We start from the raw sequence: 17,477 nt of genomic DNA on the forward strand, positions 1-17,477 counted from the left end.
GAATCTATTGATAACCCATTAACTAATCATAAAATCCTATCTGGGAAGAGGTTATATATTTTAATTCGTTGAATAAATGTCCTCTCCTTCTTATATCATATAATGTGTGGTTTTCTTTAGTGATGTAAATGGTTGAAGCTTTGTGTCTTCCGTAACCTATGATTTTGGGTTCGATTCCCGGTTCAACCCGATTATGTTTCTAGGTTTGTCAGCACCATACCCGTGCTCGTGGGTTTCACCAAAGTGGTAAATGGCTGAGACCTGCATCACTTCGGGCTTTCCTCCCACATTTAGCAGACACGCCGTGATATAACTTAAACACTGTTAAAAGCGGCGTTAAACCCAACTCACTCACTCACTCCATAACGGTAATAGTACCTTCGGTTATACTTGATTAGACACGGACAATGAGTCCATATTACAATTGTTTTTGACCGTATGTGTTCAGAGTGAAGGCATTCTACTGAGAACTATAAATGTCAGCGAACTACCTGAACACCATGAGGAGGAACCATCACGGCCCCCTGAGGACACCTGCAGCAACCGACCTGACCCGATGGCGTCTGACGGGGGAGGGGGACCGTCATGTGTGGGAGTATATTGAGGAGGGACAGGTGCCGGACAGACCCCAGACATTCATAGAGAGAAACGCTGTTGGACTAGATACGGTCAGCATACTAACCTTGTCCAAAGAGGGGAGAGGAACGTTGTTAGCCGCGATACTCTCACACAGAGAGCAACCGTTTTGTATAATATAAGATACTCTCATATAGAGAGGAATGCTGGTAGAATAGGCATCGGCAATGGCCAAAACATACTTGTAGGGGAACATTCCTGGTATAGGGGAACATTCCTGGCTTTGATACCCTCACACAGAGAGATACGCTGGAAGAAAAGCCAGAGTCGGTATACTGACCTTGACCTAAACATTCATATAGAGAAACAAACTTGGACTTGATGTCCCAAATGCTAGCACATTGCTAGCCTTCAGTGATATATTCATAGAGATATTATTAAGGCTCGGTTGGTAGAATAGATACGGAAAGGCGACTGTCCTTAAGGGCCCCGTTCCACAAAGCGTTCTTAGCGCTATGATTGTCGTGTCAGTGATAAAGAATGGTAGTTATGATAGACTTAGCGCTAAGATCGCTTTGTGGATCGGGGCCCTGGATCCAACGATTCACATGGATGAAAACGGTTGAGTCGGTCATATCGCCTTGGCATACATGTTGACAATGATATAGCATAAAATTCACTGATGTATTTAACACTGAAACCGACTTTAATCATATTTACTTTAACCTTTCTGATGTGTAGAATAAGACTTGCGTGGCTCATTCCCACACAGCCCATGAATACTAGCCAAGTGTGGATTCTGGGGAGCTTGCATTTGTATGGTTTAATATGAACAAACCTTGAAATTGAATATCAATGCAAACAAAAATGGCGTCTGAACAACTTAGAGACCGTTACTAAGGAAAGAGCTCGTTCACATCCCTTAGCAAAATGGCGGAAGGTGTCCGGTATACTGCATTCTTGCCAACTGGAGTGTTGTTGACTGCGGCGGCAAATACCATTCACTAACCCTGTACTTTTTGTGTTCTGATCTTTTTGTGTCCTGACCTCTTTGTCAAGTGAATAACCATATGTAAACCCTAAATATATTCTTCGTTACATAACACCAGGTACAATAATGACGAGTTAAACACCTATGAAACGTATTCGCTATAAAAGAAGCTGACTTATTTTGATACGTATCATCCTCTTTCATACTCAACAACACATTCCGACATCCCTTAGACCGAAGATGCCCCGCCACTTCCCCGAGCAGGCACTGCCAAAGAGGCAGCTTACAACAGCATGAGGTTCTACGCTGGTTTACAGGCAGACGACGGGCACTGGGCAGCAGACTACAGTGGGCAGGTCTTCCTTCTTCCAGGTGAGCTCCAACGTCATTAGATAATCACATGAAAGGTGTGCCGTTACCGATATCGAGAAAGATCTTCAGGACAGAAACTTGTAGACCAGGATATGTTACATATCATATATCATTACATTCTGGTTAGAACTGGTAATAAGCGACCCAGGCCGTGACAAGCGACTATGCTTGTCGTAAGAGGCGACTAATGGGGTCCGGTGGTCATGCACATTATCGTATCCCAATCGATGCTCATGATGTCAATCACTCGCTTGTCTGGTCCAGACTCGATTATTTACAGACCGCCTTCATATAGCTGGAATATTGCTAGCGTTAAAATAGTGCGGCTTTAAACAAAAAACTGATCTGATTGTTTGTATTTGTAAAGGTCAGTTTCGTAAAACTGTTTTTATTGTAAAGTAAGTGCTAGTTAGTTGTGATACATTATGGGAACTCGTGTAGTAATGTCTAACTTTCTTCCTTTCAGCTTACGTGATCGTCAGCTACATCACCGACGCCCCTGCTCCCGACCCCCACAAGCTGGAGATGACCCGCTTCATGAGGTCCGTGCAGTGTCCCGATGGAGGCTGGGGTCTGTAAGTACAATACTGCCCACAGTCCAGTGGGACCTCCTTATCTCGAACTGGGACCCCCTTATCTCGAACTAAGACCTATTATCTCCAAATGGGACCCTTTATATATAACGCGATAAAAAGGCTCAAGCGTTGAGAAGAGGGGGCTGAAATGTTTGTCCGTCACGACGTTCTCTATATCTTTGACCAGAAACCTATGATTATGGGTCAGAATCCCGGTTCGCCCCGATTATGTTTCTAGAGTTGTCAGCACCATACCCGTGCTCGTGGGTACATGCATCACTTCTGGCTTTCCTCCTACATTAAGCTGACACGCCGCAGTATAACTGGAATACTGTTAAAAGCGGCGTTAAACCAAACTCACTCACTCACTAGATCTTTGACATACTGAAACATAAGAATAATACTAAACAACGGAGGATTTTAAACTACAGAAGTAAATCAGTTCCTCTTACTTCATACTTTATCTTTTGTGTAATCCTCTCTCAATATAGTCGCATCGTATCGTCGCACGCTCAACATGTGTCTCGAATCGTGCTAGACCTCGTGTTGGATATGTATCAGCCTCCGGATAAGAAGGGATTAGATTGTGTTGGTTTCATCTCGTTATGTGCTATATCCTGGGCTCAAGGAATGTCTCTGTTTTTTAAATATTCCAGTCACATAGCTGGTCCGCCAACTGTACTGGGCTGTACTCTCGGCTACATATGTCTCAGGATACTAGGGGTTCCTGCTACCGATTCCGATCTTCTTCGAGCAATGCGGTTGATTCAACAGCTAGGTGAATGGTCTTACTTGGACTAATACATTTTCACATTATTTACTTATATTCGAAATTTGCTAAATGTGGTTAATAAGTTACGTCAAGGCACGTGAAGAAATTTTATGTTTTGTTCACTGTATGAAGACACGTCTTCACGTGTTACCAATTACTGAATGCCTATGAAAGATCTAACCTCTTTATATGTTTGATAATACTATATGAGCGACGTGACTAAACACAGATTACATATGCAGTCACAACATAAACGTAGCACTATCTCCAGGGCTCGCTGAATCTCATCTCATGTTACTGTGGTCTCCAGGAGGGCCCGTGTCTGTCCCCACGTGGGGGAAGGTGCTGTTGTCTGTCCTCAACGTCTACAGCTGGGACGGCGTGCACTCCATGTTCCCTGAGATGTGGTATGTAGTCGCACAAGAAACTGCTTCAGCAGATGCGTTTTCCCTAGTTTATAACTGATGCACATACTCTCTCCAAAACAAATTTTTAGTAAATTTATTGTACCTAATAAAGTCGATATATTTAATTGAATATCATAGATACAAATTTTGGAGCTCGATAGTCACATGTTGTCGTTGTACAAAGGCATTGAAAACTGTTCATTGTCATGTCACATAAGGCCACAAGAAGGCGCTGAACTTAGTATCTCGTATGACCGCCCCGGGCAGCAATCACGGCTCCTCGGTAATGACTGGATACGTGTACGAATTCTGTCTTGCAGAATTCTGCGCCATTCTGCTTGTAACGCGTTGGTCAGTTGTTGGAGTGTCTGCGGCGTGTTCTGACGTTGACGTACACGTCCATCGAGTTCATCTTAGGGGTGTTCGATTAGGTTGAGATCTGGAGATCTCGACGGCCAGGGCAAAACGTTGATGTTGGCATTATGAGGTAGTTATGGCTGCGTTTTGACGCACCGTTTGTCGAATATCAGGCCACCAACATTTACAAATACCATATATCATATTTATATACCGGATTTCTGGTGTAGTCAGGTTCAATGAACTACATACTACCTGTGCGTTTCATTTTTTGAAGAGTGTATATACTGTCATATGCCGCTTTTGTGTTTGAAAGTAGAAGTGTACTTGTAAACCTGACACAATATGACAACTTATTGACGTCTGGTAGCTGAAGTTTACAATGGCGCCCGGTGTTGTTTCTCTCCTTATTGACGTCTGGTAGCTGAAGTTTACAATGGCACCTGGTGTTGTATCTCTCCTTATTGACGTCTGGTAGCTGAAGTTTACAATGGCGCCTGGTGTTGTATCTCTCCTTATTGACGTATGGTAGCTGAAGTCACAATGGCGCCTGGTGTTATATCTCGGCTTATAGCTGTATGGTAGCTGAAGTCACAATGGCACCTGGTGTTATAACTCGGCTTATAGCTGTATGGTAGCTGAAGTCACAATGGCGCCTGGTGTTATAACTCGGCTTATAGCTGTATGGTAGCTGAAGTCACAATGGCGCCTGGTGTTATAACTCGGCTTATAGCTGTATGGTAGCTGAAGTTTACAATGGCGCCTGGTGTTATAACTCGGCTTATAGCTGTATGGTAGCTGAAGTCACAATGGCGCCTGGTGTTATATCTCCGCTTATGGGTGTAAGGTAGTCACATTACAACCCGGTAAATATGAGCTTTAAAGATATAATAGAAGTCATTAGTAACACACATTTAGACGTAGACTATGGACTTTCAGCAAGGCAACTCGAACAAGGAATTACTATTTAATCTGATCCATTTCCCCAAAGGCTGCTGCCCGAGTGGCTACCCTTCCACCCCTCCAAGATGTGGTGCCACACCCGTATGGTATACCTGTCCATGGCCTTTCTCCACGGGAAGAGGTTTACAGTCAATGAAGATGACTTCATTCGGTCGTTGCGGAAGGTATGAACATGTCCACCGTGAGAAAACAAATACCCACCTGTGCATAAAATGGACTTGTCCGACATTGCCGAGGTCGGATTCGTTTGAGGGAGTTATAATTATTTAAATACGGGTAAATGTTTTTTAAAGACTACACTTTATCATCATCTTTAAAGAGGCTGTACATTATGTTGATATCTCATATTAGAAATAAACGTCCCGTGGTCGATGTTTGTCGTACAATAAAACACTGCAGGGGGAATATATGATTTATTCTCCCTGCAGTGTTTTATTGTACGATCAACAACTCCCACTCGTCGTATATTTCTTAACTAAGACCAGGCCAGTATGATCAAAACATCCAAATTGGCAACACATTTACTTGCGATGCACAAATGCCGATAACGATGATGGCATGTGAATGATGTTATTGCCGACGACGATAAAGACGGTTGGGATAATGGTGATGATGGTGGTTGGGATGATAACGATGCTGATGATGATGGTGATGATGGTGATGATGATGCTATTGCAGGAACTGTACAGTGAGGACTACAATCACATCCAATGGAAGGATCACAGAGGGAACGTCAGTCTTGCGGATGTATATGTTCCCAAAACATGGATTTGCAACCTAACATATCGTAGGTTCAAATAACGAACTTTTGAAAGTTTGACTGTTGTAATTTCATTTGTGTAATTAGTCATCAATATTGAGCTTGTTTAACTATCTTTACTTGTGTTACATATGAGTACTAAACAAATGTTGTCCACATGCAGAGCTTCAGATAAGCAGCGTATTTGCGTAAAATACCTCCCCAAAATATTCAAAACCCAATTACTTTTAATTAACTTGCGTACAGAAACGCATGCAATAAATAAAAAACCCTCAAATGTATAAAAACAGCACGCGTAAATACCCAAATGAAGCCTTTTAGCAGGCGTACAAAGGAGTTAATTTCCGAGATATAATTACGAGCTAATTTACTTTCCGAATCAAGCCTATATATTTAAAACAGTATATACATCGAAAACATTATTTCATCTTTTTTTAAAATCATAAAATGTTCACTAATTTTGGGAAAAACCCAATAGAGTGATAAATAGATGAGTGAAAAATATTGGTTACCCAATGCAAAATGTAATAACCCAATTAAAATCGAAACCCTAGAGTAAAAACTCAACTGCTCAAAAAGTTATCTGGAGCTCTGGTCACATGTGACGTTCTAGACCAGAGATCCTGTGCCCCAAGGGAATAAAATTGTAAATTCAAAACTTTTGCAAGAGAAAGTGATTACCCATCATTGCAAATTACGAATTATATATACCCATATATGAGATGAGACGAATCGTAAATACCATTGTGTCTTGGTCAGAACAGACCTCCGAGCGACTTTAAAGCAATTCATGGTCGTTTGGTACGAATGTGACCGATGCAGATTCAGCAATCCATGCTTGTCGTAAGAGGCGACTAACGGGATCAGGTGGTCAGGCTCGCTGATTTGGTTGATGCATGTCATCGTATCCCTATTGCGTGGATCGATGCTCATGATGTCAGTCACTGGATTGTCTGGTCAAGACTCGATTATTTAGAAACCGCCGTCATATAGCAGGAATATTGCTGAGTGTGGCGTTAAACAACAAATAATAAAAAAATGGTATCCGTTTCTTGTCGAAAAAGGCTATTCAGTAATCTCTAACTGCGTCTTGCAGGTGCGCTGGATGTGTACGAGGGAAGATGCGTTACGTCTGTAAGGGAGGCAGCTCTTCAGACCTGCTACAACCATATCTGTGCCGATGACGAAGCCACGAGTTACACTTGCCTGTCACCGGTTTGTGAAGAAAGAAACTTATTTTTTTCCAAATCAGAATTATGCTTTAACACCGCTTGATGATTTCCCCTACGTAGGATAACAAAGGCCCGCGATTGAAGACCCTATATTGCACCACGTCATACATGGTTGTCGCACACACGTCGATATGGTTGTACATCGCTCTGTAACCATACAGATAATAACACATGAAATGAGATTTATAAAATACTAATTACGTAATACATATTGTCAGTGCTTAACAGCGATCTACGGCCATCTTAAGTCTATGTTGAAATATGAGCGTGGTATCAGCATGTCAAGTAGAGCAGGATAGTGATGAGTGCCTTCGTTGTCTAGTAGAAGAGCGTTCGGCCGGAGTACGGAAGCTCGGTCAGTCACACACACACACACACACACACACACACACACACACACACACACACACACACACACACACACACACACACACACACACACATCACCTGGCGCACAATGGTGAAATGTTGGTACAAGTAATTCATGTTGTAACAACGTTGGATTCGACACCACAAAGTCATATTTTCCTATCATATAATCCTGTCTGATACATTCGACATCCTGATTCGATGCATTTGTAAATTATGTCACACTGAAGGAAATACTTTTAAGCTCCAACCCTCGAATGAATGTGTTCTTGCTAAAAATATCTTTCACTGTAATTCTGATATCGGTTTCTGATGTGTGTGTTTCTGTACTGCATGTTCGAGGTATAAGTTTTCCCCTGATATATGATATTAACGATATAGAAACGCATCCAGATAACAATCTTCATGGGTGCTTATTTACAAATTTACAAATGGGTATAGTGTATACCTGTTAGAAATTGTGTTAGTGAACAATACATCGCCCATACAAGTGCCAAACCCTACATCTGCGATTCTGACAGGTGAGCAAGCTGCTGCAGATGCTGGTACGCTGGGTTATGGAAGGTGGTCAGTCTGATGCCTTCAAGCGGCATCGTGACAGAGTTCGTGATTACCTATGGTTAGTACTCCTATCAGCTTACATAGCACATCCAAGTGCCCTTCACCGTGAAGATCCGGGTTAGAATAGGCCTTAAAGGGGAAGTGTACACGCAAAAATCACTTTCTTTCTTTTTCTAAACAAAACGCAATTTTAGAATTAATTAGTATCTGTGTTTGAAAATATACGATCATTTTTTTCACAGTGAAAGTAGGAAGCTCACAATAGTGTGAAAATGATATGCCGTTATGAGGCCTTCGTTTTTCGAGCTAAACAGGCCTGAGTTATCCCCCTTAGATTATGACGTAATTGGTGCCAATTCAACTGGGTCCCTGTCTATTCTCAACGCAAAAGATATCAAGTACCAGTTTGCGGTAAAACAACATGGCCTACGACACACTCCGGCGCAGTGGTGACTCAGCATAACGCTATGCTGGCTGGCATCTGAGACGCTAGAATCACACATCTAGACCTACACCACGTGAAGCGGCTCTAACAAAGCATGATGACGTCATAATGTTTATCAATTGGCACCAATGACGTCATATTGCAAGGGGCATAAGCCATGGTGTTTTTGTTGTGGAAATAGAACACTTGGTAAATGTGAAAAATATAAATCGTTTTAATGCGAAAAATATGTTAATTAATTGTGATATTTTTATATTTTTGTCTATGACACTTCTAGGTTAACACTTTTAATGTGGAAAAAGTACAAGAAAAATAGGTTAATTTCCGTGTGAACTTGCCCTTTAAGCAAACCATGCTTATCCTAAAAGGCGACTAACGGTATCGGGCTGGTCAGTCTCGCGTTTGACGTTAACCTCCCCCCTCCCCTAGCGAATAGAAATAAAAAAATAATTAAAATAATAATAATTCTGATGTACGTGCCGGACAGTGTAGCGTCAGTACCGTTGTATTTTCCTGGGAGATGTATTTTCATAATGCCACAAACATTATTTCTTCTTATCATTTATGAAAAAAGGGCTTTGTGGCTTTAGTTGTGCGTTGTGAGGAAATCTCATAACATTGTCATTATTTTCCAAGTTGTGTCCTAGGCAACATCTAATATCTAAACTCTCACATTCCACACGTCCCTGCTTGTAATACAGTAAAATGTTGTTGATTGCAATTTGACAGCGTGTTCATCATGTACTATCATCGTACTGTACAGGTTGGGCCGAGATGGTATGAAGTTCCAATGCTACAATGGTTCACATTTATGGGACACTGCCCTCGCTGCCAGGGCTTATAGTGAGGTGAGTTTACATATAACAACACATATAGTAACAGTTTCAAAGTAAGTAGGGGCGGTCGGGTAGCCTAGTGGTTAACGCGTTCGCTCGTCACGCCGAAGACCCAGGTTCGATTCCCGACATGGGTACAATGTGTGAAGCCAATTTGTGGTGTCCCCCGCCGTGATATTGCTGGAATATTGCTAAAAGCGGCGTAAAACCAAACTCACTCACTCACTCACTCAAAGTAAGTTACAGTTGTGGTTAAACTGTTGTCCGTTAAGGAAGGCGTCCTATTTTATTTGCTACATGTCGGGGAGTTATGCACATAACTGTGTTATGACATGCTAACACGTTGGTAAAACAGTTATATTATGGCAAGAGAGTTGTTTTATGTTTTTATCTGTTTAATGAAATCTCATACTGAAGCGACACGGGATCAACTGTTCAATAGACACGGATATGATGTAATACGAATTCGTCAATAACGCCTGGTTTCCTCCAATACTTATAATGCTCTCTCCGCATTTCTATTTGCCGACTATACGCTATTAACTTATTACTGGTTAAGTCACATGATTAACTGTCCTCCGCTGTTGAGGTTCATTTTAAATTCAGTGTTACTGAACCTTCTTTGTACAGTTCCAGAAATTGCATCTCGTCTGTGTCCATTAAAAATGTAATAATTGTTCATTAAAACTATATTTCTACATGCTGAAGACCGCCTCCGTGGTCTAGTGGTAGAACGTCCGCCCGGAGAGCGGAAGGTCCGGGGTTCGATCCCCGACCGCGTCATACCAAAAGACGTTAAAAGATGGTACTTGTTGTTACCCTGTCTGGCTCTCGGCATTAAGGGGGTAAAACAAGGACTGGTCGGCTCGGAGTCAGTATACTGTGTCTGAGTGGGGTATTCATGTTAAACTGCGGCAAGGTATCTCAGTGAGCTAGCACTATAAATCGGCATCAGTCCGGACTAGTACAAGCAGCCACACAAACACACACACACGTACATGCATGTCGCTATATAAGTGCAATAATCTTGGACGCGACGTTAAACCCCATTTTACCTCACCTCACCTGCTGAATCATCTAAACTGATACTGGACACTGGGTAAGACCCTTGCAATATCATTATATACCTTGTGTCCAGGCGGGCGGCGCGAGTGCAGGTTTCACGGCCTGTGTACACAAGGCCCACGCCTACCTCCGGAACTCTCAGATAGAGGACAACGTCCAAGACTTCAGGGACCACTACCGCCAGGAGAGTAAGGTAAAGTTGGCCCAAGTAACGACAATAATGTAAACTTGTGTACGGTACAGTCGCAGGAAGTCCTTGACATTTCCTGAACACTTGTGTCATTGTGTCAGTGCAGTGGTTTTTGGTACTGTCTCCTTCACATATGGAAAGACATACCAGTACATATATACTGTAATTCAGGTAAATTACCAAATATGTTCAAAATCTAGACCCAACATACTGACGCGAGACAGTTTCAATGGAAAACACCAGAAGCTTGGTTTAAACAGAGGTTATGACACCTCTTTTAAAGACTAAGACAAAATTGTTATGGATGAGCAACTTCTTTATTAATGCTCATCCATAACAATTTTGTCTTAGTTACCATTCCAACTTCTAAATGACACTCAAAAAAGAGAAACGCTTTTAAAGAGTCGTTCAGTTACATCCCCTTGTGTCAGCATAATGTACAAAGGAGTGAGTGAGTGAGTGAGTTGGGTTTAACGCCGCTTTTATCAGTATTCCAGTTATATCGCGGCGTGTCAGCTTAATGTGGGAGGAAAGACCGAAGTGATGCAGGTCTCAGACGTTTACCACTTCGGTGAAACCCACGAGCACGGGTATTGTGCTGACAAACCTAGAAACATAATCGGGGCGAGCCGGGATTCGAACCCAAACTCATAGGTTTCTGGCGTGCCCAAGGGACGCAACTCTGCACAGCGAATCGCTGCGCCTTAGACGACTGGGCCACCCGTGCCCCCCATGTACAAAGGAAGGAAGTCAACCAACTTTACCTGAGTACAGTATCATGCCGACCAACAAACCTCATAACCCAGGATTCGAACCCGTAACAAGAGTCTATATTTAATCAACTGTATTGCGTTTTTTTTTTAAATAAATAGAAACATGAATTGTTTCGAGTGGCGTAATATACAGGATATCAGTTTGTTGCTATATCAGTTTTTTTCTTTATGGATAGACATTTAGTTCGGTATAATGAATATTATATCTTGAAAGCATCTTTGACATCTGTTCAAAATCTTCAATTGTCAAATGTCCTTATCGACCAATCATTTGACTGTCTCCTCGCATCCAGGGTGGGTTTACGTTCTCCACACGAGATCATTCCTGGATCGTGAGTGACACAACGGCTGAAGGACTTGTCGCCATCCTCGTGACACAGGGAGGTTACACTGGCCTGACTCAACCCGTCCCAAGGCACAGGCTTTGTGCAGCAGTCGATACTGTATGTATATTTGGTTAATATATTGATATGCAACGTTAATATGTTACCAGTACAAAGTTTCCCATGAAAATCTTCACTAACTACATTACTCTTTTGTAATGATGTCGTCTTTGTTGTAGACGTATTGTAGACTAGTGTAATTACTACCTTTATAGAAATGTACTCACCGCCAAAAGAAACGCGAGCCAATCAGTCAAATCATACCACAGAGTGACTTTCTTCTTATCACCAAATGCTGCACGTGATTTCCAAACTTTACGCGCTAATCCTGCACGAGACAAATGGTGCATCTCGAGTCATGAATCTATGACGTCACATGTGATGCGTTCATGAGTATTGGTTCGGAAAAAATACCAGTATGTTCGTTTTGTGCATCAACCAATCTAAAATCTTCATATATTAACCAACAGGTTTGATATTCGCGTTTCCTTTGGTGATGAGTATAGTCCTGGCACTACAAATATTATTACAATTATGTTGTTAATGCCTTGTATTCTCCTAGAATAGTGGCTATTAAATAAGAATATCTAGTAACTCTTTTTAAAGAAATGTGTACTTTACTTAAATTCTGGTTGAGACATAAACAATAATTCAAATTAAATCGTTTTAATTTGTGTCGACCGTCATCAGTAAGAATGGATATGTTTTTACCGGGTCCCCTTTGGAGATGTGCATTGTGGGAATCTTCTTCCTGTGACAGTTACTGGGCATGCGCTGTGCAGATGGCGGGTTCCCCTCCTATGAGACAACCAGGGGGTCGCCATGGCTGGAACTCCTCAACCCATCAGAAATCTTTGGTAGGTGGCTTTGCAGCAGATGTTAGGCAAGACAGGGTTGGGCCATGTTGTTTGTAGGCATCTACTTAAATAATATACGAGGCAAATTATCATTTCCGCCACAGGGATGACATGACCAGCTTATGGCACGAGACACAGTTACTGAACGCTGTTAGCGAACCGGAGTTAAACAATATGCCCAGATAATGTGGTGCCTGCATCGATGCTCAAATATTGACCAGATATTTATTTACCTTATTATGAAGATAAGAACGTCATTTTTTTAAATTGCATATAATTTCTGACTACACTTGTGGGTTCCCTTAAATAAGAATTGTTCCTCGTATATATCTACACAACTGCAGACAAGTCAGGATTGGGGCCATGTGGTTGGTAGGTTGGTTTAGAAAACTGTCTGATGTTTCTAAAATTTTAATGACGAAATAATATTCATTGGATATCGTTACTATCTCTCTAGCAAGCGGAATGTCCAGCTCGTGGGTGACCACGGTAGTGAGTCGGGAATCTAGTCTGATAACTAATGTTGCATGGTTGCATGACCTGACACTCGTGTATTAAAATCTATATCACATAAGCTCCATGCAGAGTATTGGACTGAATGGTTCACGTGCATTACATATATCCACCCATCACCATGGGGGGTAGTCAACCACGGGCCTTGATTTCGATCTCACACATATGTTTGATACCAGATATCTCAAATGGGTTTCTCACCCACATGTGTGTAAGACAGGGTTGTTACCTAATAATTATAGCAACAGATAAACATGTGGTTGAAAGATAGTACCCTTTGTGATTGTATTTTGGCGATACCCACAGTTTCAAAAAGATAGGAATTTACAATAAAGGGACAAACGAATGTACAGAGTTCTTACATACCAGGGTTGTGTACGCATTTTGGTGTGAAACACTAAACTAACTTTGCAAGATGATACTGTGTTTCTATAATGAGGTGGTCGTTGAGGAGTTTCAGAAAAGACCAAAAGCTCGATAAAACATTTTGAGTTGATTTCTTGCAACTGTTGAACGGTTGTCATACATTTTAGATGTCTCTCATTGCTGCATAGAAACTATAAGCACTGGTTGAAAAAAGGAAACTATAAGCACTGGTTGACGAATAGACACTTTAAGCACTGGTTGAAGAATAGAAACTATGAGCATTGGTTGACGAATAGAAACTTTAAGCACTGGTTGAAGAATAGAAACTATAAGCACTGGTTGAAGAATAGAAACTATAAGCACTGGTTGAAAAAAGGAAACTATAAACAATGGTTGACGAATAGAAACTAAAAGCACTGGTTGATGAATAGAAACTATAAGCAATGGTTGAAGAATAGAAACTATAAGCACTGGTTGACGAATAGAAATTATAAGCACTGGTTGAAGAATAGAAACTATAAGCACTGATTGAAGAATAGAAATTATAAAGACTGGTTGAAGAATAGAAGTTATAAGCACTGGTTGAAGAATAGAAATTATAAGCATGGGTTGAAAAAAGGAAACTATAAGCACTGATTGACAAATAGAAATTATAAGGACTGGTTGAAGAATAGAAACTTTAAGCACTGGTTGAAAAAAAGAAACTATAAGCACTGGTTGACGAATAGAAACTATAAGCACTGGTTGACGAATAGAAATTATAAGGACTGGTTGACGAATAGAAACTATAAGCACTGGTTGACGAATAGAAATTATATGCACTTGTTGAAGAATAGAAATTATAGGCACTGGTTGAATAATAGAAATTATAAGCACTGGTTAAAGAATAGAAACTATAAACACTGGTTGAAAAATACCAACTATAAGCAATGGTTGAAAAAAGAAAACTATAAGCACTGGTTGACGAATAGAAATTATAAGGACTTGTTGATGAATAGAAACTTTAAGCACTGGTTGAAAAACACAAACTAGAAGCATCATAAGCACTGGTTGAAGAATAGAAACTATAAGCACTAGTTGAAAAAAGAAAACTATAAGCACTGGTTGACGAATTGAAATCATAAGCACTGGTTGACGAATAGAAATTATAATGACTGGTTGACGAATAGAAACTTTAAGCACTGGTTGAAAAATAGAAACAAAAAGCACTAGTTTTGTGTTTTTAGACTAAACTCATCAAACCGAGTTGGTGTTTATCAGTGGAACGGAACAGTCAGTTCCCGTGAACACATTACGCCATGGTTAACCCAAGTTCACAATATTTCAGGCAACATCATGGTTGATTACACGTGTGTGGAGTGTACCTCGTCTGTCATGCAGGCACTCAAACTCTTCACTGATGCGTATCCAGGTTACAGGACTGATGAAATAAAAATGACACTCCAAAACGGATTAGACTTCATAACCACGAAGCAGCGTTCTGATGGCTCTTGGGAGGGGACGTGGGGCGTCTGTTTCACGTACGGGGGATGGTTTGCTCTGGAAGCCTTTAGTTGTATGGGACTGACGTATGTCGGACACACTGCCCCGGGGGCAGTGAGGAGGGGGTGCGACTTCCTGGTCAGTAAACAGATGGAGGACGGGGGCTGGGGCGAGGACTTTGAGTCATGTGAACAGGGGCGGTATGTTCAAAGTGAGCGCTCGTACTTCGTGAACACCTGTTGGGCCCTTCTGGCATTAATGGCGGTCAGGTAAAAAGATTTTGCTGGTTGTGTTGTGTTGTGTTGTGAATATTTTTCATATTTTTGAGTGAATGAGTGAGCATGGTTTTACGCCGCTTTTAGCAATATCCAGCAATATCACGGCGGGGGACACCAGAAATGGGCTTCACATCATATTTTTGAAACATGTTAAATGAAGATTAGTTTAATGGAATGATGGCATATAAAAGTCAGCAGTGGACCTTTTCTTTCTGTATATTTTCTGAAATTTAGTTACATTTTGTTGTTAATATATTAAAGTAACCTTTTTGATTGCCCTCCATCCAACATACGAGTACTGTTATTACCAGAGCATTTGTAACTGACAGAATTTTACTTCATGACAGCAGTGTCTATTTCATCCCCACGTTCTCCTTTCAGGTACCCAGTTATGGACGTGCTGGAGAGAGGAGTTCGATCCATTATGTCTAGACAACTTAGCAATGGCGACTGGCCACAGGTGGGGTATCAGTGCTGTAATGTGTTCAATCCAAGCAGACTATGGTTTCTGGAACCAGGTGCTCTGATAGAATGCTTACTGTTAGATGCAACTTGCAACTTGAGAATGAGAATGTGTCCGTGATTTAAATTGTCCAATATGCGAATTAGAGTAAGTTTCTAGAACAAGTGGTGGAAAGTTAACAGTTTTAAAGTGAATTTCAAGGGTGAATGTGTCCGTGGTGTAAAGTGTTTAAAACAGACAAACGCCAGCGAATTTGTCCTCGATGCAGACTGATCAGATTAGTAGAATGCTCCACTTGTTGTTTTCAACATGTTTACATTTATAAAGATTTATTTTCTACTCCAGCATTACTTTCTAGATGCGTACACTTCCTCCCTTAGTCGAGACGGAGATTTTATGTGTTGGAAAAACATTTGCAGGAAGGTGTGAACGGAGCATTCGCGAAGTCTGGCGCCGTCAACAGCGACAGCTATCGCAACATCTTCCCCATCTGGACTCTGGGACGATTCAGCAAGCTGTATCCGGACAACCCTTTAGCTCAGTCTTCTGAAGATGTGTGCATTTAGCATCGAATAATGTATTTCCGCGTCTCTTTGTGCACATTCTAATAAAAAAATAAATTCAGATAAAAAGTGTGTGTCATAAGTATAGGAAAGAGTCGTATTATAGTTTGCAAAGTCGCTGACTTGGTTGAATCATGTCATCGATCCCAATTGCGTGGATCTATGCTCATGATATCAATCACTCAATTGTCTGGTCCAGACTCGATTATTTACAGACCGCCGTCATATAGCCGAGTGCAAGAAACCAACCAACCAACCGAGTTTGCAAAGTGGATAACGTGTCAGACTTTACCTGATGAAGGGGTTCCATTGCCAGGATGGCGGGGATATCTTTTCGAGGTTCTCTCCGTCCGAGGACCTTACAGTTGTTCCATACCATACACCACTGATGTGATATTTGTTCCATACGTACACTACTAATGTTACACTTACTCCATACGTACACTACTAATGTTACACTTACTCCATACGTACACTACTAATGTTACACTTACTCCATACGTACACTACTAATGTTACACTTACTCCATACGTACACTGCTAATGTTACACTTACTCCATACGTACACTACTAATGTTACACTTACTCCATACGTACACTACTAATGTTACACTTACTCCATACGTACACTACTAATGTTACACTTACTCCATACGTACACTACTAATGTTACACTTACTCCATACATACACTACTAATGTTACACTTACTCCATACATACACTACTAATGTTACACTTACTCCATACGTATACTACTAATGTTACACTTACTCCATACGTACACTACTAATGTTACACTTACTCCATACGTACACTACTAATGTTACACTTACTCCATACGTACACTACTAATGTTACACTTACTCCATACGTACACTACTAATGTTACACTTACTCCATACGTACACTACTAATGTTACACTTACTCCATACATATACTACTAATGTTACACTTACTCCATACGTACACTACTAATGTTACACTTACTCCATACGTACACTACTAATGTTACACTTACTCCATACGTATACTACTAATGTTACACTTACTCCATACGTACACTACTAATGTTACACTTACTCCATACGTATACTACTAATGTTACACTTACTCCATACGTACACTACTAATGTTACACTTACTCCATACGTACACTACTAATGTTACACTTACTCCATACGTACACTACTAATGTTACACTTACTCCATACATACACTACTAATGTTACACTTACTCCATACGTACACTACTAATGTTACACTTACTCCATACGTACACTACTAATGTTACACTTACTCCATACATATACTACTAATGTTACACT

At 41.0% G+C, this 17,477-nt stretch overlaps 1 protein-coding gene across 1 annotated transcript; it reads left to right on the plus strand.

Annotated features, from left to right (window-relative positions):
* The first annotated feature begins 500 nt into the window (after positions 1–500).
* LOC124120694 (lanosterol synthase-like) lies at positions 501–16,205 on the plus strand. Its single transcript, XM_048396725.1, has 16 exons — positions 501–668; positions 1,801–1,939; positions 2,406–2,514; positions 3,171–3,292; positions 3,597–3,693; positions 5,042–5,177; positions 5,692–5,800; positions 6,870–6,988; positions 7,896–7,993; positions 9,144–9,228; positions 10,355–10,474; positions 11,538–11,687; positions 12,388–12,484; positions 14,691–15,114; positions 15,505–15,583; positions 16,006–16,205. Exons 1-16 carry the CDS (start codon positions 501–503, stop codon positions 16,150–16,152), a joined length of 2,199 nt encoding a protein of 732 aa, XP_048252682.1. The 3' UTR covers positions 16,153–16,205.
* The last annotated feature ends 1,272 nt before the right edge of the window (positions 16,206–17,477 follow it).

The sequence above is a fragment of the Haliotis rufescens genome, unplaced genomic scaffold (assembly GCF_023055435.1).
Source record: "Haliotis rufescens isolate VD_foot unplaced genomic scaffold, xgHalRufe1.0.p SCAF_16, whole genome shotgun sequence".
In the NCBI taxonomy this organism is placed as follows: domain Eukaryota; kingdom Metazoa; phylum Mollusca; class Gastropoda; order Lepetellida; family Haliotidae; genus Haliotis; species Haliotis rufescens.

Bases quoted from the DNA above. Each gene is read 5' to 3' on its own strand.
- LOC124120694 (XM_048396725.1), top strand. From the start codon at position 501: ATGAGGAGGAACCATCACGGCCCCCTGAGGACACCTGCAGCAACCGAC. The intron at 15,115-15,504 runs GTAAAAAGATTT...TTCTCCTTTCAG, and splicing joins CTGGCATTAATGGCGGTCAG to GTACCCAGTTATGGACGTGC. The intron at 15,584-16,005 runs GTGGGGTATCAG...AAACATTTGCAG, and splicing joins GCAATGGCGACTGGCCACAG to GAAGGTGTGAACGGAGCATT.